Raw genomic sequence first — 26676 nt, 5'->3', positions numbered from 1 at the left:
TAGAATTAAATTAATATCTCTCAATGTCTGGCACGGCAAGTAGATGTCAGCTGGTATCCTGAATGAGATCCTGGAAAAGAAAAGGGACTCTGGGTGAAAACTAAGAAAATGTGAATAGAGTATGGCCTTTTGTTAATAAAATGTCAATACTGGTTTGTTAACTATGACAAATGTATGATATGAATGTAAGATGTTAAAATCAGCAGAAACAGGTATAGAGTATGAGAATTCTGTATGATTTTTGTAACTTTCTATAAATCTAAAACTATTCTAAAAGAAAAAAAGTTTATTTAAAATATATGCTTACAAATATGTATAGGTAATATGTATCAGTATTTTAGATTATTCCACCAAATCATAAAAATTATCTTATGTAGATGTAGGCAAGTGATTTCAATTGGGCTACACCACACAGAAGTTATAAAACATAATTGTGCACCCTTCCAGGGCTTGGTAAACAGCACTCAACAATGTTAGATATCAGCTGTTATTACCAATAGCACAGGAATATAAGCTCTGTGAGCTCAGAGATGTTTCTCTGGTTTTGTGCTGCTGCATTTCCAGTGCATGGCACATGGCACATAGTAGGTATTCAATAAATGGTATTGACTGACTCATTCTCAGCCTTTAAAAAAGGAGGAAGAAGGCTTACCTTGTGAATTAGAATTAGGCTTAAGTAAACATGAAATATATATAGTATATGAACATAAGAGCCGTGTGGAATCATGAAGAAAAGTATATGATCAGAAATAAGGATTATAAACTAGTGTATGTGTAATAATGGGAGAACATTATCCAAGTCAGACAAAGCACCAGCCCTAATAACTAAACAAAAATAAAACATTCTAATTTGCACAAACAATCCTGATTTCAGGATACAGATACATACAAGTCAACCTCTCCCGGAGTTCAGGAGTGGGAGCCATGTCCACGGCGCTTTTCCCGTGGCAGTTGACTAGTGTAGGGTCAGCACCATGGCTCAGTAACAAAGAGCAGACTTCTACACGGTTCTTGGAAGCAGCCTCGTGGAGCGGCGTGAACTGCCAGAGATCCATAGCATTAACACAGGCCCCATGCTGAGTTGAGAGAAAAAGTCTAAGATTAGTAATCATTCGCTGGAAGGGATAAAACTCAGAAGAGATATTTATTTCACTATAAATTATAGTTACAAACTGTTTGAAATGTCAACAAGTGTCTTAAGTATTTTAATTTCAGCTGTTAAAAAGATTTTAAACTGCCTGACCAGGCGGTGGCACAGTGGATAGAGCGTTGGACTGGGATGCAGAAGACCCAGGTTCAAGACCCCGAGGTCGTCAGCTTGAGTGCGGGCTCATCTGGTTTGAACAAAAGCTCACCAGCTTGGACCCAAGGCTTGAGCAAGGGGTTACTCGGTCTGCTGAAGGCCCGCGGTCAAGGCACATATGAGAAACCAATCAATGAACAACTAAGGTGTTGCAATGCGCAACGAAAAACTAATAATTGATGCTTCTCATCTCTCCGTTCCTGTCTGTCCCTGTCTAACCCTCTCTGACTCTCTGTCTCTGTAAAAAAAAACACACCAAAAAAACCCAAAAAAATACAGTTTAAACTAAGTTGAATGTTTTAAATTTATAAGGCAATGATAATATTTTAAATAAAAGTTTTTATTCTCTTAATCTTATTCACTAAAAAACACATGAAAATTCATGACAAGTTAAAAAATTAAATTCCTTTTACCTTCAGTAGCAGTTCTGTGACTTCATAATGTCCATATGAACATGCGTTGTGAAGAGGCACAAGTCCACTAAATGAAAAAAGGGAAATTGAAATACTGAAATTTCAAACAACTTAAAGTCATTTATCCAAGAAGTGCTAAGAAACAAAAATCTAATAAATCACAGTATAATTACTACATTAAAAATATTTTAAAGTATTTAATAAGATGTAGAAAACACAGTTAATGTTTAACCTTTTGCATTTACCTTTTATTTTATGTATAAAATCCTTAAATGTAATGATAAAAACGCCAATTTAGAAAGGATTTAGACAAAACAAAGAACATGTGCTGACTGACAAATGCATGCTTTCCCTATCAAATATTTATAGCAAGTGAATGTTAATTGATAGAGAATTGAAATATCTCTACCATTTTGTTTCACTTTCAAAGTAATTTCCAGCATAAGAATTAAATATCCAAACTACTACAATTTGCATTTCCAAGTATCATTCTACATGAGTCGAAGACCCCCTTTTTTTGTGCTGCACTTCTCTCGATGACTCACCTATTGCACACCCATCTGTTTCCAGACATGCGCAAGGAAACAGAGACGTACTAGAGCATCAGGCATGTGTGCCCTACACTACTGGGACATCATCCACATATGGCATAAAACCTGCTGCAGGCAAGAGAGAAACAGAGCACGGAAAAGAGCAGATATGAAGCAGACAATTCCCTCTCTAATTACTGTTTCTTCATTTGTTTCCTGACATGGAAAGAGGCAAAGTGCGAGAAACCCTTCCGGGCTCCTCCTCTTTACGCTGCCAATCACAAGAGTGTAATAAGAATCTACTTTACCTGTGTAGTAAAGTCAAATTTTCTTTTAGAACTTAAGGTGGGATAATGAGAAATGCTAGTTCCTCACATGGGAGAGCAGACTTGATTTATATGTCCCTGGAGACTAGACGGGAAACTAGTACCAAGTTTTCAAATCCGACTACTTATAAAGTCAATGACAACCACTTTGTGGAACCCTCCACCACCACGTCAACCTGCATAAGGACCTTTTAGGTCTCCCAGTTCAGATGTCTAAGATTTCCTCAAGAAAAAAACAAATTAGAATATTGTTTACTTATGATTTTGGCATATTAATAAGAGATGATCCTTTCATACCAGATGACTATGATAGCTCTATTAATAGCTTATCAGATTTTTCAATTTGTTTTATCTGTCTTTCTGAACTGCAACTTGAGTTGAAAAAATAGTAATTGTAATTGACAGAAACATATTTTAACTTCAAATAACAGAACTGCAATAAAATAATCTAATTTAGGAAATTATATGAGAAACATCCTTAACAAGCAGTTTATGAGAAACAGAATCAAATCAAAGTTGCAAACATTCTTTTAAATGATACACCAGCTTAAAGAAACGGGATATATGACTTTCTTTGCCTAGTGCTCAACAACTTGAGCGCATTAGATGTCGAGAACAAAGCATAACAATCCATGAACAAGGCCCTGGCCGGTTGGCTCAGCGGTAGAGCGTCGGCCTGGCGTGCAGGGGACCGGGGTTCAATTCCCGGCCAGGGTACATAGGAGAAGTGCCCATTTGCTTCTCCAGCTCCCCCCCCCCTCCTTCCTCTCTGTCTCTCTCTTCCCCTCCCCAGCAGAGGCTCCATTGGAGCAAGGATGGCCCGGGCGCTGGGGATGGCTCCTTGGCCTCTGCCCCAGGCGCTGGAGTGGCTCTGGTAGTGGCAGAGCGACCCCCCGGAGGGGCAGAGCATCGCCCCCTGGTGGGTAGAGCGTAGCCCCTGGTGGGCGTGCCGGGTGGATCCCGGTCGGGCGCATGCAGGAGTCTGTCTGACTGTCTCTTCCCGTTTCCAGCTTCAGAAAAATACAAAAACAAACAAACAAACAAACAAACAAAAAATAATCCATGAACAAAAGGATTCAGGGAAATAAACGGACCCACCTACCCTTTGTCTTTTGCGTGGACATCGGCGCCATGCTGCAGCAGCAGCTGGACTATCCGGACTCGGTTGTAGCCCGCGGCCAGATGTAAAGGAGTAGACTAGAAAACAGGAAGAAACGCACGTGACTGCTCAGGTCAATTCTCCTTGCTTTGCCTTTTAATCTGTATTCGTTTAAACTTAAACACAATGAATGCTAACATACATAAAAAATACTGAGTTGAAGTGCCTAACACTCCTATTTCCTAATTGGATGACACAATTTACTCACGTTTACTCCTAAGGTCAGTGCCATCCACACATTTCTCCTACTTGTTTGTAAAGACCTTCAGTAACCCGGCCCTATCCTGCCTTCTCTACATTATTCCTTCTTTCCAACATGAACCCTCTCACTGTTCTGAGAAGACATGTCAGGGCTCACACAGCTCATCAATGGAAACATTCTTCCTTGTCCTGTTTAAATCCTTTCCACCTTTCCTTTTAACCCTTCAATCCTAATTCTATCTTAAAGACTTTACTAAGGAGCCAGCTCTCAAACTTTCTCTTTAATAGGAAAGGTCAAAGTGCCCGTAAGAACGATTTGAAGAATGGTTCTTTAACGGAAGCAAAAAGGACAGTGGACCATATTCATTCCATGTGGCTGCTAGCAAGGTCAGACTAATTTGCTACAGTGGATGCAATGAGGTAAGCCAAGACGGTATTTAATTCTTCTGTTTTATACACTACACATGCAGTATAAACACAAGAGAAAAATGTAGTTTCTTCCCAACTAATTTCTGCCACATTTTAATTTAAACCAAATTATTAAAAGGTTTCCTGTTCAAATTCAATATAGTAATTAAAATAATCAAACTTTTCACCTTTAAAAAAAATCAGAAATAACATTACTTTAATTATAAACTTCTCTCAGCAATTTTTCCACTTTTGCTCATCTACTTAAAGTTTAAATACTGTAACATCTTTTCACAGAGTCTAATATGCTTTATGTTCTTTCATTTTTCCTGTTTTCTATTTGGGCCTTGGGATTTAATAAGATTTTCAATTTATTTTCTTTATGTACTACTCCAGATGTCAAGACACAAAAGAATTACTAAATACTGTATTATTTATTACTGCGTTCATAGCACTTCAGTCATTTTATATATTCTGACAGTCTCTAACTGTATGAAATATTTTTGAACACACAGCTAATAACGAGGAGACAACATAGATTACAAGAGTCCTGAGTAGAGTCAGGAAATCTGATTACATTCCTGTATCTTATGAAACTGTGAAAGTCATAAGAACTAACTATGTATCTCAGCTTCTTCATGTGTAAAACAGATAAAATCACCCATCCTAGCTATCTTGAGTGAAAATAAAAGTTCTCTCCCATATAAATAAAGCACTTTCAAAATGTAAAATGCCATATAAAAACAGATTATTAAAAGTTTGGAAAATCATACAACATGCCCATCCAAGTTTCCACTTTCAGACATATTCCAAACGTTACAGCAAATGATATTTCCAGGGTGTATCAAAGTTATTTTCAAGATTATTTCCCCCCTTCCTTTAATATTTTAAAGATGTGGCTTATCTTCTGGCTTGCACTGTTTCAGACCAGACACCTGTCAACATCCTTATCTTTGTTCCTTCCTACATGTGGGTTTTTCCTCTGGATACTTTAATACTTTGTTGGCTTTAAGCAATTTGACTGCTCTGCAGTCAAATTGGAATAGTTTTCTTAATTTTTTTCTCTAGTCCCTCCCTTCCTCCCTCCTTCCCTTCCTTCTTTCCTTCCTTGCTAAGCAATCTGCGATTTATAATTTTCACCAAATTTGAAAGCCTTTCAGTTATTAATTTGTCTCATACTTTTTCTGCCCTCTCTCCCACCATTCTTTCCTCAGGGTCTCCAATTATACATATATTAGGTTGCTTTAAAAGCCTGCTTTTAAACTTTGTTAAGCAAGACTAATTTTCCTTTTTCAGTGAAGCATTACCCTTCTGAGTGTCCATTGTAGCTAATGAATTATGAGGGCTGTCTACTCTGGCTGGTGATAATAAAACCATCCCAGACTCTGTGGGTTGCTAGGATTGCTCCTGTGTTCCGCTTTGGGGGGTTCTTTCCTCAGCCTCAGGCAGTCTCTTTCCCCACACCCCCGTTGTCAGCACTCCAGCACTGGACTGAGGACAGTGACCCCGCAGACCTGCAGGGCTCTCCTTCCCCTGGTCGCCCACCCCACTAGCTCTTGCCACCTACATCTCAAACTCCTAACTTAATTCTATCTTCTCAACTCAGGGAGACCACTGGGCTCCTCCTGGGGTCCCACTATGGAGCAGAAGTCTGGAAGTGTTTTCTAGGCAGTAAACCTGAGCAATCCCATAACTCAGCTTTTTAATTCCTGTCTCTCAGGTATTACGGCCAATTTCTGAAAACCGTTGTTTCATTTATTTTGTCTAGTTTGTATTTTTAGTGTTTCAGGAAGGAAAGGAAAACAGTCCCTGTTATTCCATCTTGACCCATTTTCAGAACTGAATTGAAGTTTATACAGCAGTTGGGAAGCTTCCTCCAGAGACAATGATGGCTTTGGATGACTGGTCAATAAGTCAGTAAGGTCTTTTAAAAGTCACAGCTGACATTTAATATTATATGAAAAAAATGACATTGTCATTGCTGATGCACAGAAAGATTTTGCTTTTTCATTTAAGTATCTTCAAAAGTTTTATTTGTATATCGATTCAATAATAGTTTCTATTTCTGTTGGTTTGTTTATTTATTGTAGCTGCTGTAACAAACTGTCACAAACTTGGTGGCTTACTACAACAGAAATTTATTCTCACTAGTTTTTTTTTCTTATTCTTGAAAATGAACAAAATAAATGAATGAATATACACACACATACCATTTAGAAGGACAAAACACAGAAAAAATATCTAGTATCTGAATTTTTAGAAATCACTGAGACTAAAAATTACTGACAAAGCTTTTAAAATGGTAATATATTTAAACTGTTGAAATTTAAATAACAGATAAATTAGAAGGCTCTATAACTGACAAGGGAGAACATGACAGAAGGCCTGAAGTAAAGCAGCTGTGAAAAATGGGGTTGAGGAGTGTCACAAACTATTAGCACACAGAACTGATGTAATCTGATGAATAGTAAGTAGTAAGTGATAGAAAAGTTCCCGTTTGGAAATACCAGTGACAGATGAAAGAAAGTAAGGGAAGAGGCGAGGGAGGAAGAAGGTAAAAGGAGAGGGGTGGGATGAGAGAGGAGAAAGGAGAGGGGAGGGGAGGGGAGGGGGAGAGGGGAGGGGAGGGGAGGGAGAGAAGGGAGGGGAGGGAGGAGAGGGAAGGGGTGGGAGAAGAGGGGAAAAGAGGAGGGAGGAGAGGGGAGGGGAGGCAGAAGAGGGGAGGGGTGGGGGAAGAGGGGAAAGAGGAGGGAGGAGAGGGGAGGGAGGAGAGGGAAGGGGTGGGAGAAGAGGGGAAAGAGGAGGGAGGAGAGGGGAGGGGAGAGAGAAGAGAGGAGGGTGGGATGAGAGAGGAGAAAGGAGAGGGGAGGGGAGGGAAGGGAGGAGAGGGGAGGGGAGGGAGGAGAGAGGAGGGATGGGAGAAGAGGGGACAGAGGAGGGAGGAGAAGAGGGAGGAGAGAAGAGGGGAGGGAGGAGAAGGAAGAGAGGGGAGGGGACAGAGGAGGGAGGAGAAGAGGGAGGAGAGAAGAGGGGAGGGAGGAGAAGGAAGAGAGGGGAGGGGAAAGAGGAGGGAGGAGAAGGGAGGCAGGAGGGGGGAGAAGAGGGAGGAGAGGAAAGGAGGTCAGAGAGAAAGGCTTTGAGCTTTGGGTCTGGGTCTATTGAATTTGTGCGGTGAAGGCTGAACACACATTTGGTCATTACCGGCATTCATTAAAAATATCAGCATCTGCCATGAACCTGGCACCACGTTAAGTGCTCGAGATAGCATGGTAAATAAAGGCTCCAGACTTTGCCTGTATGCGTTTTCTTATTCCTTAAAAACATACAGTTCTTAAGTGAAACACATATAAAATAACTTTTTATTCAGAAGGTCAGAAGATGAGTAAACAAGAGTCTAGTTTCTGAGGTGTCAACTAAAGAGAGCAGACAAATACCATTCAATGTGCCAATGTGCCAATACCAAGGGCAGAAGGTCTGACGCGAGAGGTCAGAGTGCATACCAGAACCACCAGGAGGCTAGCAGAAGGGGGGGCGAGCACGTCTGTCAGAAGAACGGCCTCCCAAGGGGAGACTTGGGAAAGACACACATGACTGAGGCAAAGGATGGGGAACTGTATTCCAGGTAGTGTGGAGAGCACATATTAATACCCAGTGGGCATGGTATAACTGAGAAACTGAAATCATTCAGGGGCTAAGGCTAGTAGGAGAGAGTGACAGCAGCGTCTAGCAGAGGGAGCTGAGCTGTGTGAGTGGGCATGGCTGAGTCATCGCGAGAGCAGGCACAGAACAAGATGGATGAGACTCTCCAAGTATCACTCAGATGTGGATGCTAATTATGCAAACTAAATAGTATCACTAGAAGACACATAAAAATCTGTAAAATGCATGCAATTTGAGGAAATGGCAGAAAGCCCAAAAAAGTATGAATTAAAAACAGGATGATTTAAACAAGTTTATACTACTAAGAGCCCAGAAGTTTTTCCTCTAAAAAAAATTTTACAACTAAACATTATATGCCAAATGCTATCTTCTAATGCAAAGCAATTAACATCATGTGGCTTAGACTAAATTTAGTAAATGGTTACCACACAGTGCCAATTTTACACCCCAATTGCCAATTGGCAAAGCAATGATAAAAGTAATTTTCTAAATGCTAAGTTAATTAACAGAGTGTAATTTCAGTTTTGAAAAAATAAAACAGACCCATTTGTAAAATACTCACACATGTTATTTGATAATTTTGTGGTGGTTATAAACTAGTAAACACAAGAATCCAACCTTTAAGACAATCATTATACATGACCAGTTTGTATACCTCAAATTTATTCTTAAAACATTATTTTCTTTTTGGTTGGGAATGTTTTAAAAGCCAAACAGCTACAGTAATAAAGTATGAAACAACTGCAAATACAAAAACTCTATCTAAAAATCTAAATATTATTCTGCTGTAAGACAAATATTATCACTAATATTTTTATATTGTAGAACGTTTACCAAAAAAATAATCCTTACTTAAAGAAACCCGTAACTCAGAAGTTTTCCTCTTGGAATCAGGTCATTAAAAATTCCTGCACATGTATCTGCCTGTTTTGATCCAGATTTGCAGCGCCGTGTGAAGCATGTGCGGTAGCTGTAACTACTCTGCACATACATGCACAGCTAAAATAGTGACAACCGACAACTCTGCTACAAAACTGTGCCTGCTACTTTAATGTAAGTCCAGGCAGCAACATATAAGGACATGAGTAAAGGCTTTTAAGTCTTGGGTTTGCAATCTTGTTTTGCAAAATTTGTAAGGTATGTGGTTTTGGACTAATTTCTTCATGTGTCTAAGCCTTGGCTTCTAATATACACTGTTCACAAAAATTAGGGGATATTATATCAGTTCATATCCATTTTGAAATATCCCCTAATTTTTGTGAGCAGTATAAGTAAAATGAGTTATGATTCCTATCATAAAGGCTATTTTATGGATTAAAGATAACTATATAAAGCTCCTAAGAATTATCACATAGAAAAAAAGCTCAACAAGTGACAGTTATTTCTTATTATTACCTTATTAACTATCTCACACACACAGAAGTTCTTAATGGTCATTTATCAGCCCACATCTTCCTTTACATATCAGCACTGCTTGACATGCTGATCGCTTCTTCCTTCTTGAAGTGTTTTTCCCCTTGGTAGCTAGGACACTCAATATCTACCTCACTGGTCACTCCTCAGTCTTCTTTTCTGGTTATTCCTCATTTTCTTGATATTGGAATACTCCAGAACTGTGTACACAGACCTCTTTTCTTTAGTATTTATACTCATTCCTTTGGTGAGCTCATGCAGTCCTATGGCTTTAAATAGCACTTGTACAGTGACAACTTAATTATATCTGCAGCTCAGTCTTTGCTGAACTTCACTCTCATAATCAAACTTCCTACTTGACATCATCACCTAGGGATATATAGGAGCTATTTCATACTTGTCATGTCTGAAACTGAGCTCCTAGTATTTCCTCCAAAATCTACTCTGTAGAATTTCCTATTGCTGTTAGTGTCAACTCCGTTCTTTAACCTACTCAGGTCAAAATCTTTAAGTCTTTATTGATTCCTATCCTTCACACACTATGCTGCTCACTGCATCAGACAGTATTTCTGTTGGCTATATCTATAAAATATCTCCAGAATCCAATCACTGCTCACCGTATCTACTGTCAACACCCAGGTCTGAGCCACCACCTGCTCTCAGCTGGTTGGTTGTAATCGCCTTCAATTTGGCCTTCTTGCTCTGTCTATACAATATAGCAGGAGAGTGATTCTGTTAGAGACATGAGTTTTCTGCTCAAAATTCTCCAATGGCTCTTCATCTCAATCCAAGTAAAAGCTAAAGTCTTTTTAACTGTCTGGATGGCCACAAAAGGTCTCTCCCACCACTAGCCTCCAACTTTCTGACCTCCCCTTCTACTCTGCTACCCTCGGTTCACCGTACACAGCACACATGTCATGATCATTAATTAGCTGAAACCACTGGGAGTTAGATTGTACTAGGTGAAATACCTTCTGAAAAACCCTAAGATTTGAATTTAAATTGGGTACAGGGGCTTCAAAGAGTTCTTTCTGTATGTCACCTCATTCAATACTCCCCAAGCCCTTACTACAGTGCCTCCATTTTACAGGTGAGCAAACTGATACACAACTAGCACATGGCATAGCTGGGAGTCAACCCCAGTCACTGATTCCAGACCAACCTTCTCCTGCAGCAAAGCAGGCAAAACCTTAATAAAGAACACTGCTGAAAGGAGGGCTGCCCTTTTTTCCTCTATACTCTTTGGTATGATTGATTGATTAATTGATTAATTTATTAATTTATTTTTACAAAAGCATACATTTGTTCAGTAATTTTTTAAAAAGTGCTAAAAAAATAAAATATTTTCTGAAAAAGATCTTCTAGTAACAAAATATTTTCCCACATAAATTTAATTTCACACATGACTTAACAAATCCAAACAACAATGGAAGGCAAAATATTCCTGAGGATTAAAATGCAAAATAAAAAAAATCTTACAGGTACAGAATACAGCTACCAGCTTTTGAAGACCTATATATATTGTCATGTGTCTAGAACACCAAAATTTAATATCTAGATCTTTTTTTGTCCACTGAACAAAGAAATCATGACAACTATTTCTCAAGATTTAAATGTATTATTACATAGTCAATCCCAAAGGAATTTTAGCATTTGCATTTTAACACAAAGCACATACTGATCTAATGATACTAAGATAATTTTTGAAGTTAATAATTACCACACAGAATATCCTGACCTCTATAACACTTTCCATCTAAGAAGCATAACATACTATAAAAATTAATTCTTAATTTCTTAACACTATTATTATTGTTCTATTTTTATAAAATACAAAGATTGGGACATTCCTTAAACAAGATTTTAAAATGGGATTATAAAATATCAATACTCCAGAATGATCTCCTTTCCTTTTGTTCTGTCTTTGGACAATCCTTTTTCAATAAAAACACATATACACAAAAAGATTACAAAAGACGGCATAAAACTATTTGCCATAATCTTTCAATAACACTTGTCACAAAATAATATAGTTATTTATTTATATATCTGTCTCCGCTAATCTATTGTAAACTGATTGAAAATGGAGAATGTATCTTAATTTTATATTTCAAGGGCTTAACATAGTACTTCATATATAGTAGGGTATTAATAAAAATGAGAATTCTTACCAGCTTTGGATTTACATTATCAAAAAAAAAAGAACACAAATAATCCAGCTTGGTCAAATGTGACTTTACATTTGTGTGAAAGGCTACATTTCTACACACACCTGTGTGATATTTGAGGCACTCCATAGGAAAGAATAAAACCGTAACTGTGAAGCCATGATGTAAGCTATCAGAGAGCTGTCTAACCTCATGATGTACATTGTATATTAGTTTTCTTTAAGATGGAGATTTAGTTGAATTAAATCATATCCTCTGAGATTTTCCAGAGTAGGGTGACTAACTCATACTTGTTTGCCAAGGACTTCCCTGGTCCTAGGAAACTCATGCAAACTGAGATGGTTGGTTACCTTACTCTAACCAGACTTAACGTTGAATGAGTTTCTTGGTTTCTGGAGGGCTTCCAAGTCAGAAAATTGTGTGTGTCTGTGTGGGTGTGAGCATGTGCAAGGGTACACATGAACTGGGAATAAAGCAAGATTTATTATTACTTTGCAAAAGTAGGAGAAGAATCCTATTAGGAGCTGGCTCAAGAGATAACAAAATATACTACTCTATCTAACAATCCATTTCCTAAAAAGAATGAAGTGTAGTTTCTCTCAATTCCATACAGGCTCAATAATATAACAAACTACTCAAATTCTTCCTTTGGACTCTTGTTCTATAGTTACAATTACAAAATAATTTCATACGCTAAAAGATTATGATCTTTTCAGCACTAAAACACTATTGTACTCACCACCCAGATTCAACATACATTAATTTTAATTATTAAAACTTTGTTACACTGGCTACTGCTATCACTTGAATCTTTTATTTTTGACCCTGAAGTATTCCAACCCAAATTCAAGACACTGTGACATTTCACCCCTACATACTTTTGTAGGTGCCTCTAAAAATTATAGGCATTTTCTTTCAAAATTCTAATATTATTATTACATCTAAAAGAACAGTGGTAAATTGTTCATTATCATCTAATGCTCATATCAATATTCAAATTTCCTAATTATCTCAAAAACTTTTGAGAGTTGTTTGTTGCTCAGGAGCAACACAATCGGATATTGTGCCTTAAAGTCTCCCGACATCAACAACAGTCTTCAGTCTTCTTGTTGTTTTTCCATAAAACTGACTATGGGAGAAACTATTAGCTGTTCCCCTTTCTTGTGTGATTATTCACCTTGTGCCTATGTCTATAGATAGCACTTCGTACAGTATCCTATCAGGGGACCCACTGTACCTGGATATTCTACTTTTAGTGATAAGACTGCTCAATGTACCACCAGTTTTTCAAGTACTACTTCTCTAAACTTATGAACCTAGACATTATCTTCATAATATTCTTAATTTCCTGTCATTTTTTTATAAAATATATATAAACAAATGCAAAATCATTACACTAAAAAATTTCAAAACTTGTTTCCACTTTTTTTGATATATAAAAACATTTTTTTCAGATCTGGTTTTAAAAATGAGGTACAATGCATGTATTTTCTCAGCTTTATATCTAAATATCAATAACTTTATATTTACTCACCATTCCCCATCCAACAGAATTCCTTTTTAAATTATAAATATTACATATTCCATATGAAATAACATAAAGTAAAATATTCTATTTCTCCCTCTCACTCAACAAACCCCTTTCTGAAAGGTAATCAGTGTATAGTTGCATACATATCATTTGAGGTGTTTTTCTATGTATATAAATGTTTTTCTCTTAAGTTCTTTTTTGCTATTGTTTTTGTCACACAAATGGATAGTATACTTCTCTGCAATTTCCTTTTTCTCTTACCATAATAGTACATATAGGTCTATCTAGGTCTTTGTACAGTATTCCCATTGTGTAAGTGGACTGTAATTATTTACGCATTACCCATAAATGGACATTTAGGTTGTTCCATCACTCGTTCTGGCTATCTTAACAAAACACATCTCTTTCAAATTTATTTGGTTAATATAGATCAGTGTTTCCCTTCTACACATGAACTACTGTATTCAGCCATTAATACAAAATTCCCAGGAAAGAATAACCACATAATCAGAGCTTATTAAATTTCTTTTCGACACAGAGACATGATCAATCTAAGAAGCTCTCTGAGACAGTGTTACTTAAATCGGAACCAAGATAAATTAAAAGCTAAGGAATCAATATGGGCATGAGTCCATGGAAATAAGTAGCTCTCACCGCCTCTGCTGTCTTTAAAGGGCTATTTTAAGTAGGACTACAAAGACGATTAGATAGTGTCCGTGATGTTTCTCAACTGTCGGGCTGTTAGAAAGATAATGGAAAAAAGAAACTATTATCTGGAGAATAAAAAATTAATGAATCAAAGTAGAAAAAAAATTAAGATATTTTATTCACACCTTTCTTACAAACTAAGTCTCCTTTAACATTTTTTTCCAGATGACACATTACTAGATCCTCTCACAGTCTAGTTTTCTTTCCCACTATGAGTCTTTTCCAGTCCTGGGCCTCTTGGTCACCTATCCTTTAAAGCACAGTGCCTAGGGCAAACCACACCTACCACAGCTGTGGTCTCATCTCAGTGGACTACTCATTAATAGACATGACACTACTCCTATCACCTAAGGGGGTGTGTAGCGTTTTAATGTTTTTAAGTCACAATTTCTGTAATGGGGGAGTTTGGCTTCCTCACGTAGTTATTTTCAGGCTAAAATGAAATAGAAGATAGAAAAATATTTTGAAAATATAAAGTATTTTTTTGAAAACAATAGCAAAATCTACTGGGTACTTCCCATGTACCAAGTACTGTTCAAAGTTATTATATGTGTTAACTTGTTTACTTTTCACAACTACTCCTAAAGCTAGAAACTATTTGTATCTCCATATAACAAATGAGGAAACCGAGGAATAGGGGCATTAACAGCAAAGTGAGAGATCAAATTCAGATAATCTGACTTTAGAACTCTCACCTTCCCTTCTTTCTTTTCCTGTGGCTGGGCACTCACTCAGGTTCTGGGAAGGATGGTTAGAAATGAACTATAAGTGAGTACTTTTGTGAGCAGTAAAACTAAATGGCAGGGAGCTTTATTCTTGGTGGGCAGGGATTGCCTTTGTAGTTCTGACCATATCAGCACTCTGATCCAAAGGGCACCACATATCAAACTCTATCAATATGGGTATGACCATATGATTGGATGAGTACTTTAGAAATGTAGAATTCCTTAACAATAAAAGTTGTCTAAAACAGTAAGTACTGGAGAACAAGGAAAAATAATAGAATACTGAAACTGGAGAAGATACCATATTTTTCTCTCTGTAAGACACACTTTTTCCCCCCAAAAGTGGAGGGGGAAATGCCCGTGCCAAAAAATATGGTATTTTATTAAATATTTTAACACACCATTTGGTTCAGAAGAAATTTTTTTTTCTTATTTTCCTCCTTAAAACCCTAGGTGTGTCTTATGGTCAGGTGCGTCTTATGGAGCAAAAAATACAGTAACTGATCTGCCTCTTTCCTAGTAGAGGGTGTTTCTACGTATCTCTAATAGATAGGCTTTTGTTCTCTTCTTGAACTCAACCTCTCCAGTTGCCTCAACTGCTTTTTACAGAAAAACTTCCCAACTATCTTCTTGGTCACCCTTTAATGGGTCAATATCCTCCATAAAGTGTGAAATTCAACACTAACTCCACATGTGGTTTGGTACTCCACAGTGAGCTCTCATTTTTAAAAAAATGTATTCAAGCAAAACAGAATGACAAAGTTATCTGGTTGCCAGAGTTACACAGTGAAGGTTCCAAGACTGCACTGGGAGGTTAGACTAGTTGCCACCCAAGTCTTCTTTCAAATAAGATTTTATGAAATCTAGATAGACTACAAGAACAGAGGTAGACTAATGACTGATATTTTACAGCCTCAGGGAGGATGCTCTTCCAAAGTAACATATGTAGTCATCTTCAGAAGAGGACCTAAGGCATTTGGAAATTTGTTGAACTTGTAAAATATCTTATAATGTAGTTTTAAAGTGAAAATATAAAGGACTGTCTTTATCTTAAGGGCATGTATTGTGAAGAGAAAGAGAGAAAGGAAATGAACAAACAAGTAACAGGAAATCCATAGGGTAATCTTTGTGAGAATAACACTCTAAATGCCAACTTAATTCAATTTTAACTAAATATTATCATTGTGGAAACTCCAAGGGGATTTTTTAACAGCTAGAAATTTGTTTCTCTTTTCTAGCCTCAGAATCAGCAGAAATATTGAAATGTATGCATGAAAATGAGTTTCTAACATCCTCTCTTAGGGTTTGTATGGGGAAAAAAATGCTTAGCACTCTCAGAAGGTGCAATATTAATTTTGCATTGTTTAATGAGAGACAGCTGGCATACTTTATGGAAGCCAGGTTTCTGGGTCTGATAGTAGCCTGATGTTTTATACTTTTAAGGAGAAAAGTTTTCACACTACCCAAACCTCACATGAATTACTTTTTACAGTTAATGTTTACAATCTAAGGTTTTAAAATCTCAACATCCAAGATTCTAACAACATTCAACAAATAACTTGTTCTTGAAATAGAAAACAAGTTACACTGACTGGCATTTAATGATTATTTATAAGAGAATCATTCCACCTTAGATCATTAGATAGCCATTTTCACTGTGTAAAAAGGGAGAATGATAAATTCCTTTAGCTGATTTTTTTTTTTCCTTTAGCTGATTTTAATGTGATTAAGAGCTTAGGACTTTTGAGATATGTTGTCACCTGAACCTTTCTTCAGTGATAAAGTCATTCTCAAGCCCTTTTCTTACAAAATGAATAGACATAAGCATAAAGATTTTATACAATACATCCTATATAAGTAGGCAAGAAAACTTGCTCGAAGGGATTTCTGCATTACAATAAGACATGCATTGCTCAGCAAGATACACTTGAAAGATGTGATTTGATTAGATAGATAACTAAACCTACAGTACTTGAAGAGTTCCCTAATGCAGACACTCTTACTGCATTTGACCTTCTTATAATCCCAAGTAACATCTGAAGCATGAGCCAGGAAAGCTGAAAATCAGAAAATCGTATGACCTTCAATCTACCAAGATTTGGCAAGAACAGAAAGTGATGATAAAGGCCACTATGGGCCATAGAGAGCCAAGCACGTGACCACAGGTAACACTTTCTTAAAGAAGAAAAAGGTTCTACATAAACTTTATTCCAGATACCAGGAGTGTTCTACTAGTATGACTCTATGGCAGTGGTTCTCAAACTTTTTGAAGTCAGGGTGCATTTAAAATACAAATAATTGTAGGCGCACTATATACAAATTTCTGAGAAATATGTCATAATAATTAAGTCAAATATTAAAGTAAAAAAATATAAAGTCCAAGCGTGCTTTTATGGTAATTAAATGAAATAAGTATGACAAAATTAAATTTATTTTGACATTAAAATCATTTTTATATTTTTTGAGTTATGCTTTGTAGAATTCATAAAAAAAGAGGGGTTAAAAAATAAAGAAATGACAAAAAAACTTATATAGATACATTCTTAGTAAAGTTTAGTAAATTCAGCAGGTCCCAGCACAAATGTGTTAAGTTTTTTCATTCCTGTGTTTATGAGAAACATGAGCCTGATGTTTCCTAGCGATTTCTTCAATGTTTGGGCATATATTTGAAAGGTAAAATCTCATTTCCTTGTCAATACATTGAAGAATTCCTCTCTTTTTACTCTTAATTGTGTTGAATGCAGAAAACCCCCACCATACATATCATCTTAACTTTACACCAAACAAAGGATAGAAGAAATTTGCCTCCAGTCTTTCCAGGGATCATGGGGGGTAGTGTAAACAATCCAGCACCACAGCTTAACAGCCTTTTGCAACCTAATCAGGCAAGTGAGGTGGGGGGTTGGGCAGACTGTCAGCTTACAGCCAATTCTCCACATCTTCGTCCTCCAAAAATCTAAACTCCAAAATCCCTGTTGGTTTTTTGGTCCCCAACAGGCACATATTTCTCTGGAATACCACAGGGTGCACCAGGAAATTTTCTAGGGTGCACCAGTGTTCCCTGGCACACACTTTAAGAACCACTGCTCTATGGACTCTTATATAACCCAATTCTATATATGGCAATTACTACTAACTGGTAAAAAAAATAAAATACAAAATACATTATAATTTAAAAATATCTTAGAACTATTGTGGCCCAAACCCTTATATTTTAGGCTAAAAAAATTGATAGCTCAGAGATAATAAAATTTTGTCTTCTTTCAAGTTCCTGCCTTTTTCCCATAACACTATGATCTCAAAAGATGCACATGAAATTATTTTTTGCATTCTGGGGGAGAGGGATCTTTAATTGTAAGATATAAATTTAACTTATCTAAAGAGATAATATATTTGGGGATTTATTTTAAAGTTTTCATTATCCTTCCAAGGAACTACGGAAGAACCATTTTCAGTAATCCACCTAAGAAATGATGCAATTTTTCTTGCCCAATAGATAATTAGCGTTGATTAAATTTTATTTTCTTAGAGTAGGGGTAGTTCAGCTATCTATTACTAGATAACAAACCACTCAGAAAATGGTGGGTTACCTGGGCAGAGTTCTTCTGCTAGGGTGGCTTATGTCACCAGGAGGCCAGAATGCCAGGGAAACCAGATGATTAGTCATTTAGAAGCCTAACTGAGCTCAGGTGGGTGTCTGGCTAGAGGCCTTAGTTCTCCACATGGACTCCTCCACTGGCTGCTTGGGCTGCCTCATGGCATGGCAGCTGGGTTATAAGATATAGCATTCCCCTAGCAAGAAACTGGCAGCAGCCAGGCCCGCATAGGGGCTAGTCCTGGGGGTGGCACCGCAGCACTTCTGCTTTGTTCTATTTCTCAGAGCAGTCCTGGGTTAGCTCAGAGAGGCACAGTTCACTGTGAGGACTTTAAAGCGGTAATATACCACGGAAGGACGATTAAAATGCTGGGCAAACAAATCCAGAGAAGAATAACACTGAAGGAGGGTGCTGTTAACCAAGAATACCATATTAGAATATGGCAGACTTATGTAACCCTAAAGTTGAAATATAAATACAGAAAACTGCAATAATCCTGTATTTCTTTGTACTACATGTATATCCGTTATGGAAATCAAATGAATACAGTGGCATTATTTTCAGTCAGGTATATCTAGCTCAAGAACACATTTCTGAATTTATAAACTGCTAATTTAAACAAATTTATTTATTAAATGTGATTTTGGGTGGTGATGGGGCAAGGGCCAAGCTTCAAAATAATTCATTCAATTATATGCTTTATAGATTACCTGGTAACCTACATTTTTATCCAAATGCCACCTGGGACTGAGCCTGGATAATAAAGACAATTTCAGTTGGGAAGTGGGGAATGTGGGAGGACTCAAAAGTATGTAAGTGTCCATTCTAAATACGTTCAAAAGTTTCAAAAATGTCTCAAAGGAGTAGGGATCTAATTTACTGAGGTTCTACTATGTGCTACAAACTATGCATTAATCACATTATTTCACTTAATCCTTTCAAATGCCTTGTGGAAAGGGATGATTATTCTCATATGAATGAATACACTCAAAACTGTACAGCTGGTCACATACATAGAAAATGAAAGAGCAGAGAAGAGAATCCAATCTGTCTGACCTCAGAGCCTATTTGCTCTTTCAATTATATCACATAATTTTTATATCTTTAAGGGATGGTACTAAATTCTACTTTATTTTTGATTGAGATTTACTATTTAAAAAGTAGTTTTAAAATACTTTATTTTTCTCTTTTTCCAGAGTCTTATTTATTATTATGTATTTTATATAAGCAAATATTTACACAATAGAAATCCTTCAGTTAACCTTTCTGAATTTAAACTGTGCTCCTCAAATTGTCTGTTAATCTAAATGTGTGGTTTCTTATAGAAGAAACCACAGATGTCTCAATTCTAATGTTTTGAAAAAAAAAACAACCAGAAAAACAAACCTCACCTTAAATCTCACCTTATAACTGAATCACAGCAAAAAGAATTACACATTTTTTAGTGTTTTAGCCTCAATGTATTGGATAATGTCTTAATCATTCAATTAATTTTTAGGCTTCCTAATTGGTATACCACTATGTATATTTATCTCCCATGACATTTAATATAGTCATCTACATATGGTCAGTATGGTGATGGTTAAATAAATGAAAGGAAAAAAAATTACACTGAATACTTTATAAAACTAAAGCAGCAACCTAATATTAGTTACTTTTAGTATTTGGTGATATACAATCATAGTAACAGTAGGCACTGCAAAGATATATAGTATTCCTATTTAAGAATTCGTACAGTAATGCCCATCTCTAACCTATTCGTTGTTATATGATATGGTGGTGCTAAATTTAGAACATTTAGGAAAGGGAAAAAACAGGAAAGGGACCAAAGTGAACCCTGAGTTCAATGTTAAAATAATTTGAGATGTATTCAAATATTTTCATTCACTGTAGAAAGGTACCCTTATAAAAATTATATAATATTGAAAAACAAGAGATTACCATCACCTTAAAGTTACATATTAAACAAGGCCAGAATATTTGTATAATTGCTAATAAAACATCTGATGTTGATAGAAAACACTATAGAGGAAGATTAAAAGACAACAAATCTAAGTCTGAAAATACAAAAATAAGAAACACTAGAAAGGGAACAATCTGTTTTAAGGACCTAGTTATACTTCACTGCAATTCAAAATAACTGTGGAATGTTAAACCTAATCATAATGGGCAGAAGATACAAGAACAATAAATTAGATTTATGTTCCTATGTTTCTAAAGTGACCATCATTAGGACATGCATATAATTCTATTGATATAAAAGTAGCATTGCAGAGCAAAGTATTATAATAAAAATGTTCTGCCTTGCTTTTTAGGGAAATAAACAACTGGAAATTTCAAGAGTAGTAAATTACTTAAAATCTTATTGATACCTCACTATTCAGAATTCTACACATCAGAAAAACAAAGGTCTGTGGGAGAAGTATTAACCATTCACATACTACCTAATTAGATAATCAAGTCACGGTATGGAATTAAGAGGATATTTAAAATTTACACTGTCATTGTATAATCCCACGCATTACATTAAAAAGGAATGCTGAAGTCTAAAACCCCCACACATATGTAGGCAAATTCTCCACCTACTAATGTATAAGGAAAAATCTTTTCCAAAAACATTACAAAATTGACATTTCAATGGGCTAATTTTTAATTCACAAACCAGGAATCACACTAAAAACAGAGATATGCACGGACTCAGTTAAGCATTAATATAGTCATTTAGAAACCCTCTAAAAATAAATGACTTCTGTACTGTCTTCTAAAATGAAAATTCAAGAAATAAAACTTTATATACCTAAATTATTATATATTGTATATGTAAAGTGCCTTTATCCTCTCAATATACAGACTTCTTAGCTACAGATAAATACATGCAAATAGCTTGAAAAAATATTAAATATATAAATCACACTTGTAATTTAGCAGTTAGATTTGCTTACACATTTTCTTGACATCAATAGTGAGAAAACAAAAGATAATGTCATAACTAAGGGATCTTATCCCAATCTCCATTAGTATTCAGATCATTTATTGCTTAGTGGCTTTACTGCAACTGGTACATTTAATAAGAATTGTTCTGTGAGATAAACAATGGTAATATTTAAATATAAACAGTATTCTAGTTTAATTATGAAATTTTATTTGCATTTTAAGTACCACTGAACAATTTTAAATAATTTTTGTCATATGCATAAAAGGCATGAAAACCTAAAATACCTGTTTAATTTTTTCTAATTTGAATAAATTGATAATCTAAAATACAACAGTACATATTAAAAAATTACTGCATTATTTGTTATGAATACTTCCATAGAATATTTGAGACATGTTCTTAAAAATGTTCTACACATTAAATAAAATGTCATCATTCATAATCTAATCACTCAAACAAATTTATAAAATAATACTAGTAATAATATATAATAACAAAACATCTAAAATCCCCTATTCACATATTTCTGAGTTAATTATCTAAATGGCAAAGAGTACGGATGATTTTTCTCCACTCAGAAGATAAATGTTTATCAGGGAGCATATTCATATCTTAAGCTCCTGCTACATGCAAAGTGCCCAGCTTGGTCTGATACAAAATGCAAAAAGGAGCTAATAGATTAGTGGAAGGAAAAGTCATGTATGAGTAACTACAATTCACAAACTCTGTGGTAAATGCCATAGAGTAATACACAAAAGAAGCTGTAAGAATTTGGATGAGGAATACACTGGTTCCAGCTAAAAGGAATGAGGAAGTGCTTCCTCCTTTAAGAAGAAAAAAATTAAAAAAAGTTCTATATATTTCTGTAGGGGGTGAAGCAAGAAGAAGAAATTTGTTGATTAGTGTTCATGCTCATTAACTGATAGGATTTCCTGAGCCACAAATGGGACTGTTAAGGTACAAGGGTAAGAATGAGGCTTGGATGGAAACTGACTCCTGCCGTAGCAATCACACATAAATTCTGCAATATTAAAATGGCTATGGAAAACTGAAGTATTTGGGTTCTAAAAAAGAGCTCTGTTTGAAGATATAGCTGCACTCACCAATGAGAAAAAGGTCCCTTTCTGCACAATGATAAAAGCCACTTTATCTACTGAGAGGATTCAAACAAAATCTGGACCTTTAAAGTAACTCAGGAAGGTTAAAATCCTCAAAGCAACCTCAAAATTAAAGGAAAAAATGAGCAGTTAATTAAATAATCTCCAAAAAGCTATTAGTAGTACCAAGTAAATCTTTGCTAGTTTAGAGCTTGATATAGATATAATTTAAACTCACATGAAGGTAGAAGTCTCTCCTGAAATTATCCAGAGAAACCAAACACTCATTAGGCCACATGAAATAATATACAAGCCATTTACAATAACAAATAACATATTCTGAGGGATTCAATTTCTTGCCACTATAATACAGGCTTCATTAGAATGGGGAAAAGCGTGGAAGCAAACAAGGAAAACTGAATAATTTTTATCTAAAAATTATCACTCAGAAAAATAATTTTAAAAGGCAGAATAGTTTATTATCTCTACAGGGTACCATCCATCCTGATATTTTTCATAGCATATTTTCAATATAAATAATATTAAAGAAATAAATTCTTTAAATATTAGGCATAAGATGATTTCTCTCAATATCTGTAGTGTACCTTTAAAAAATTTTAGGTTTTTTGAAATATCAAATTAATCTTTTAACATTAAAAAATCAACTGCCATAAAAAAAAAGACTTTATAGTACAAGGTGCTTGGTTTTCCATCATCTATTAGGTAAAGAAATCACAGTTAAACTTCGCAGTCAGTTACCAAAGGCTGCAAAGGATTCTATCTCAGTCTATATTCAGCAAGACTATGAAGCAGATAATAAGATGCCCGCTGTACATTTTACATATTATCTTACATTTATGACAACTGTATATTTAAGCAAAATATTTCTCTCTGCTTTAATCTATTTTCTCTCAATATACCATGATAAAAACTTAGCCAATAAAAAAAGAATAAACAGAAATGCAGGGCTGTCACATAGACCTAAAAAAATCACTAGCAACATCTTCTTGGATTTAAATGGAAAAAGTGTTGGTATCTAGAAAACAAGTCTTCTTCTGCCAAATAAGCAATCAAAAAAGCATATATCCTAACAAAGATGGGTAAATAGGACATAAACAAATATTTCCAATCTCCCTGATCATACACAGAAAAGAATACATGTTGTTATCATTTGAATCACCGACCAAGCTGCAGTTCCATTTAACAAACAACTTTCAGCGTCTGACATTTAAAGAGAGAAGGCTTAAGATCCCTGCTTCACCAGCTCTGTGAACATGTCACAACTGCCAATAACAGATCCAGCAGCATTTCATTTTACTGTGAAGAGATGCCAGAGAAAATACTGCTCCATATGCATACATATATATGCCAACTTCAGACACTTTAACTGTAAAGCAAAAATAATGACTGAACGAGAACACTATTTTAAATAACTCACCTTGCGTCCATCACTTGCGTGGCAATTCACATTTAGAGGAGTCAGTAAAGCCATTAGTTTTTCTTCATTACCACTCCTATAAAAAGGGATAAGTCAATTCTTAAAATTATAGAGCTTCTTATGAATATTTACATTTTCATAAGAAAGTGAAAAATAATATGGGTTTGCTTCAATTTCTTTTATATGGTTCTGAATGAATCTCTTTTGCTATATTCAATTAATATATTCCTAATTAATTCATGTTCATCATCATATAGTGGTACAGCTTTGAAAATATAGCTTTCTACATTTTTGTTTCATTTATCTCCATAAAGTCAACTTCTTAATTACAAACAAACTTTATTCTGATAAGTGATCTAAAACACCGGAGTTAAAAATACATCCAAAATGCTGTAAAAAGCTAATCAATAAAATTATAAATGAATAAGAACAAAAGAAAATGGATGAGAATTTTAACATTTACTTTCTGCCCTTCATTCAAGCTATTGAAAATTAGAAAAATTTTCAAAGAAAAATGAAGGCATAGGTATTTAAATACTCCAAGAATATTGTTGGAAAAGCTGGGCAACTGAGGTTTGCTGGTACCTTAGGAAATGTTCCAAATAAAATTAACCTTATAATCATCACCATACTGAAAGACTTTCTCATTAGTACATTAATCATGTAAAACAAAGTGCACAAGATTTAGTACAAGGTCTTATCTGCATTATTGCATAAAATCCAAGCAAGACAATAACGTGTTATAATTTTTACAGCGCTCCACCTGTCCTCCCCCTTTTCTCCCTTAAATGCATTATACTCACTTAAAATGAATGGAATCACTTACCTAGCAGCTTCTAGGAGTTCGTCTTTCTTGTATTCACCTAGATGATTGCAAAATATCATGCTGTTAGCATTTGGCAGAAGACAGATTAAGAAATGCAGTAGGCAGCAAATAGAGAATTAAATAGAGAAGAACAGAAAAAGATAGTCCACACCCCGCTGGGTGATGGAGCCGTGACGTTAGCCAGCTTGTGAAGGCAGCATCACCAGTGCCTTGGAGACGGGCAGCAAATTGACGCAGCTTCTTGTCCAATCCTCAGATGAAATAGCTTTCTTCAGACAACCAATGAATGCTAAATCTCGTGTCCAGAAACACATTCCCTCTGATAACAGCATGCCAGCTAAAGACAATGTCCCCTCCCCCCTTCTATTCAGCCTGTCACAGTATACTTGTGAAGCATAATACATTCTGAGACAAAAGCAAAATAACGTGGCTCTTTAAAGGTACAAATTACTTGTCTTCAAAAAATTCTATTTTATTTGTAAAGACATAGAAAGTTAAAAAAAAATTAATTACCATAGCTGAGCTTTATAGCAGTAGGAAAAAAAATCAGAACCTTGAAGCCTTTGCCTTTTGATAGGGAAGGTCTGTAGACTAGAAATACGTGAACTACGTACCAAATGCTATGAACCTCTTGGAGGCAGCACTCCCAAAACAGTGAATAGATTCTCAAATGATAATATTCTAACGTGCTATAAGCTTTACACTTTATACAAATTCAATACCGAATTTTAACCAACAGTAAATCTTATAAATATTTTTTTAAAAGAAGGCTAGGGTTTCTGAGAATGAGCAGATATTCAACTATTAAGATGTAAATTTTTCTTCATTCTATATTTTAATATATAACAGACGAAAAGTGGTATATAACTTAAGACCTTCAATACAAACTTCCTAGGGTAGGTATTGAAGAATAAACAAACAAACAGGTTTCTTTTAGAAGCTTAATTGAAGAATGAGGCATTTTAATATTGTGTTTGTTCATTCAGTAGATAAAAAGAATAATCAGGACTATGATTCAGCTACAGGAACTCAATCTGCTATATCACTAAAGAAGTAATTATGTTTTAATGCTATTAAGAAATAAGCTTAAATTATTTTTTAAAATCTTACTTGTAAATATAGATTTTTTGCATTGTTTCTGTTTTGCTACAGAATGCAGAATATTGACGCAAATACTATGAAGACACCTCCGGACCACCAAGCACATGTTTAAGTCTCTGACCCATCATTGGCAAATACTTTTTTAGTTTAAACTTTGTATTGCTTCTCAAATTAAGATTACATTAAAATTTAAAAATTGAAAAAAGTTATATATTAAAAATTTTCAAATAAGGAAAAAGTTTTTGATTATCTGTTCTTTCCTAAGGAAATTTTATATACCAAAAAGTCACAGGTTCAACAATATACAGATGAGCTGGAATGCATGATTTGAGATTGTGAGAGTTGGTCCTTCCAATTTCCCATATATTATATTCCAGATTTGTTAACTGATTGAGAGTTTAAGATTTATTTTATATCCCTTGCCAATAAAGTTCTTGACTTCCCAAAGCCAAAGAGTTGTCTTTCTTAAACATTTTAGTTGACAATATGGAAGTTAATGAGTCAATTTAAAAAGCTCCAGTGTGGAAAATGGCATAACCCATACCCTCAAATACCTTCAATTTCACGAGCAAAGTTAAGACAAATTATGGAATTATCTAGAAAAGTCATTTCTTTGGTCAGACAATGAATGTTTATTTGAAAAACCTGTATGCCATATTCAAAACCAAAAAAAGACACAATCATCTCTGAACTCAAAGAATATTAGTCTAGTAAATGAGCTAGACAAGCAAATAAATGATTCTAGTAGAAAAAGAATCTTATGAAATGCTATAAAGAGCGTAAAGGCTAGTCTAAATGGAATTAATAATAGGCAGGTGTTTATTGTTCAAGGAAGGCTTCCTGGAAGAGGGGAAACTTGCACAGGGTTTTAAAGGAAGACCAAGCTATGAAAAGAACTGAGAAGGAAAATGTAACCCTAAACAAAGGGTACTTGCAGGGAAATGGGTAAGAATGAGGCAAAGAAGAATTAGAAAGGTCACAGATGGTTCTTTAAAATATCGGAAAATTATTTTGAAAACAGTGAGGAAATATCGAAATATTTTAAACAGGGGAGTGCACAGTAGATCTAAAGATCTGTAAGTTTTGTGATTATGTAAACTATTTCCATGTCTACTCCAGTGAACTTTTATTGGGAAGG

At 35.3% G+C, this 26676-nt stretch overlaps 1 protein-coding gene across 1 annotated transcript in view; it reads right to left on the bottom strand.

The window, feature by feature from the left end:
• Positions 1-26676, bottom strand: part of TNKS (tankyrase) — a 204668-nt gene that overhangs the window by 61998 nt on the left and 115994 nt on the right. Inside the window, exons 4-8 of the mRNA XM_066380270.1 lie at positions 24438-24474; positions 23612-23687; positions 3675-3769; positions 1717-1783; positions 890-1076 (exon numbers count right to left, since the gene is read on the bottom strand). Of these exons, the coding sequence (XP_066236367.1) occupies positions 890-1076; positions 1717-1783; positions 3675-3769; positions 23612-23687; positions 24438-24474 (462 nt within the window). The remainder of the gene's footprint in view (positions 1-889; positions 1077-1716; positions 1784-3674; positions 3770-23611; positions 23688-24437; positions 24475-26676) is intronic.

Source organism: Saccopteryx leptura, chromosome 4 (assembly GCF_036850995.1).
Source record: "Saccopteryx leptura isolate mSacLep1 chromosome 4, mSacLep1_pri_phased_curated, whole genome shotgun sequence".
In the NCBI taxonomy this organism is placed as follows: domain Eukaryota; kingdom Metazoa; phylum Chordata; class Mammalia; order Chiroptera; family Emballonuridae; genus Saccopteryx; species Saccopteryx leptura.
Note: the sequence above shows the minus strand (reverse complement) of the source record. Positions and strands in the feature narration are given on the sequence as shown.